Raw genomic sequence first — 1,529 nt, 5'->3', positions numbered from 1 at the left:
GGAGGAAAGAGGGAGGGGACACCTGTCCCACCTGTACCACCTGTCCCACCTGTACCACCTGTCCCACCTGTACCTCACCTGTCCCCACACCTGTCCCATCAATCCCCGTTCATTCCCATCCATTCTCACCTGTCTCACCTGTCTCACCTGTCCCATAATTCCCTCACCTGTCTCACCTGTCTCACCTGTCCCACCCCTGTCACCTATCCCACCTGTCTTACCTGTCCCCTCACTTGTCCCCTCACCTGTCTCACCTGTCCTCTCCCCTCACCTGTCCCATCAACCCCTCACCTGTCCCACCTGTTCCACCCATATCACCTGTCCCCTCACCTGTCCCATCCATCGAATCGGTCTCACCTGTCCCATGCATATTGTCCTGTTTCACCTGTCCTCACCTGTCCCACACCTCACCTGTCCCATCAATCCCTCACCTGTTCCATGATCTCACCTGTCCCCTCACCTGTCCCATCAATCCCCGTTAATTCCCATCCATTCTCACCTGTCTCACCTGTCTCACCTGTCCCATAATTCCCTCACCTGTCCCACCTGTCCCCTCACTTGTCCCCTCACCTGTCTCACCTGTCCCACACCTGTCCCATCCATTCTCACCTGTCCCACCTGTCTCACCTGTCTCACCTGTCCCATAATTCCCTCACCTGTCCCACCTGTCCCTCACCTGTCCCATCAATCCCCATTCATTCCCATGAATCCTCACCTGTCCCACCTGTCCTTTACCTGTCCCATCAATCCCCATTGCACACCTGTCCCATCCCTTACCTGTCTCCACACCTGTCTCACCTGTCCCATGATCTCACCTGTCCCCTCACCTGTCCCATCAATCCCTCACCTGTCTCACCTGTCCCCTCACCTGTCCCACCTGTCCCACACTTGTTCCACACCTGTCCCCATAACTGTCCCACCCCTCACCTGTCCCTCACCTGTCCCCATCCCCATCTCACCTGTCCCACCCCTCTCACCTGTCCCCTCACCTGTCCCATGGTCTCACCTGTCCCACACCTGTCCCAGCCATCTCACCTGTCCCACCAATCTCCATTCATTCCCACCCATCCTCACCTGTCACACCTGTCCCACCCCTCACCTGTCCCACATCTGTCCCCCATCTCACCTGTCCCATCAATACCTCACCTGTCTCACGTGTCTCACACCTGTCCCATGAATCCCAATTTCTCCCATCCTCACCTGTCCCCTCACCTGTCCCATCAATACCTCACCTGTCCCACACCTGTGCCCCCACCCATTCCCTCACCTGTCCCATCAATCCCTCACCTGCCACATCCATCCCTTACCTGTCTCCTCACCTGTCTCCTCACCTGTCCCCTCACCTGTCCCCTCACCTGTCCCCTCACCTGTCGGGCCCCCAGGTGCGTTCCCGGACGTGCTGCAGTGCGGCATTGTGTACACCTGGTCCAACGCCGCCTGCGCTCACCTGTACCCCGGCGCCATCACTCCCAACATGCTTTGCGCCGGCGGCCGCGAGGGCGACGACACCGACTCCTGCCAGGTGAGGA

General features: G+C 58.7%; 1 protein-coding gene across 1 annotated transcript in view; it reads left to right on the top strand.

Moving 5' to 3' along the window:
* The window catches only part of LOC130587258 (serine protease 1-like), a 14,624-nt gene that overhangs the window by 10,820 nt on the left and 2,275 nt on the right, over window positions 1–1,529 (top strand). The window contains exon 4 of the mRNA XM_057388229.1: window positions 1,342–1,522. Within this exon, the coding sequence (XP_057244212.1) occupies window positions 1,342–1,522 (181 nt within the window). The remainder of the gene's footprint in view (window positions 1–1,341; window positions 1,523–1,529) is intronic.

The sequence above is a fragment of the Malurus melanocephalus genome, unplaced genomic scaffold (assembly GCF_030028575.1).
Source record: "Malurus melanocephalus ecotype Western Australia unplaced genomic scaffold, MMel_1.1 scaffold_1693, whole genome shotgun sequence".
Classification (NCBI taxonomy): Eukaryota; Metazoa; Chordata; class Aves; order Passeriformes; family Maluridae; genus Malurus; species Malurus melanocephalus.
Note: the sequence above shows the minus strand (reverse complement) of the source record. Positions and strands in the feature narration are given on the sequence as shown.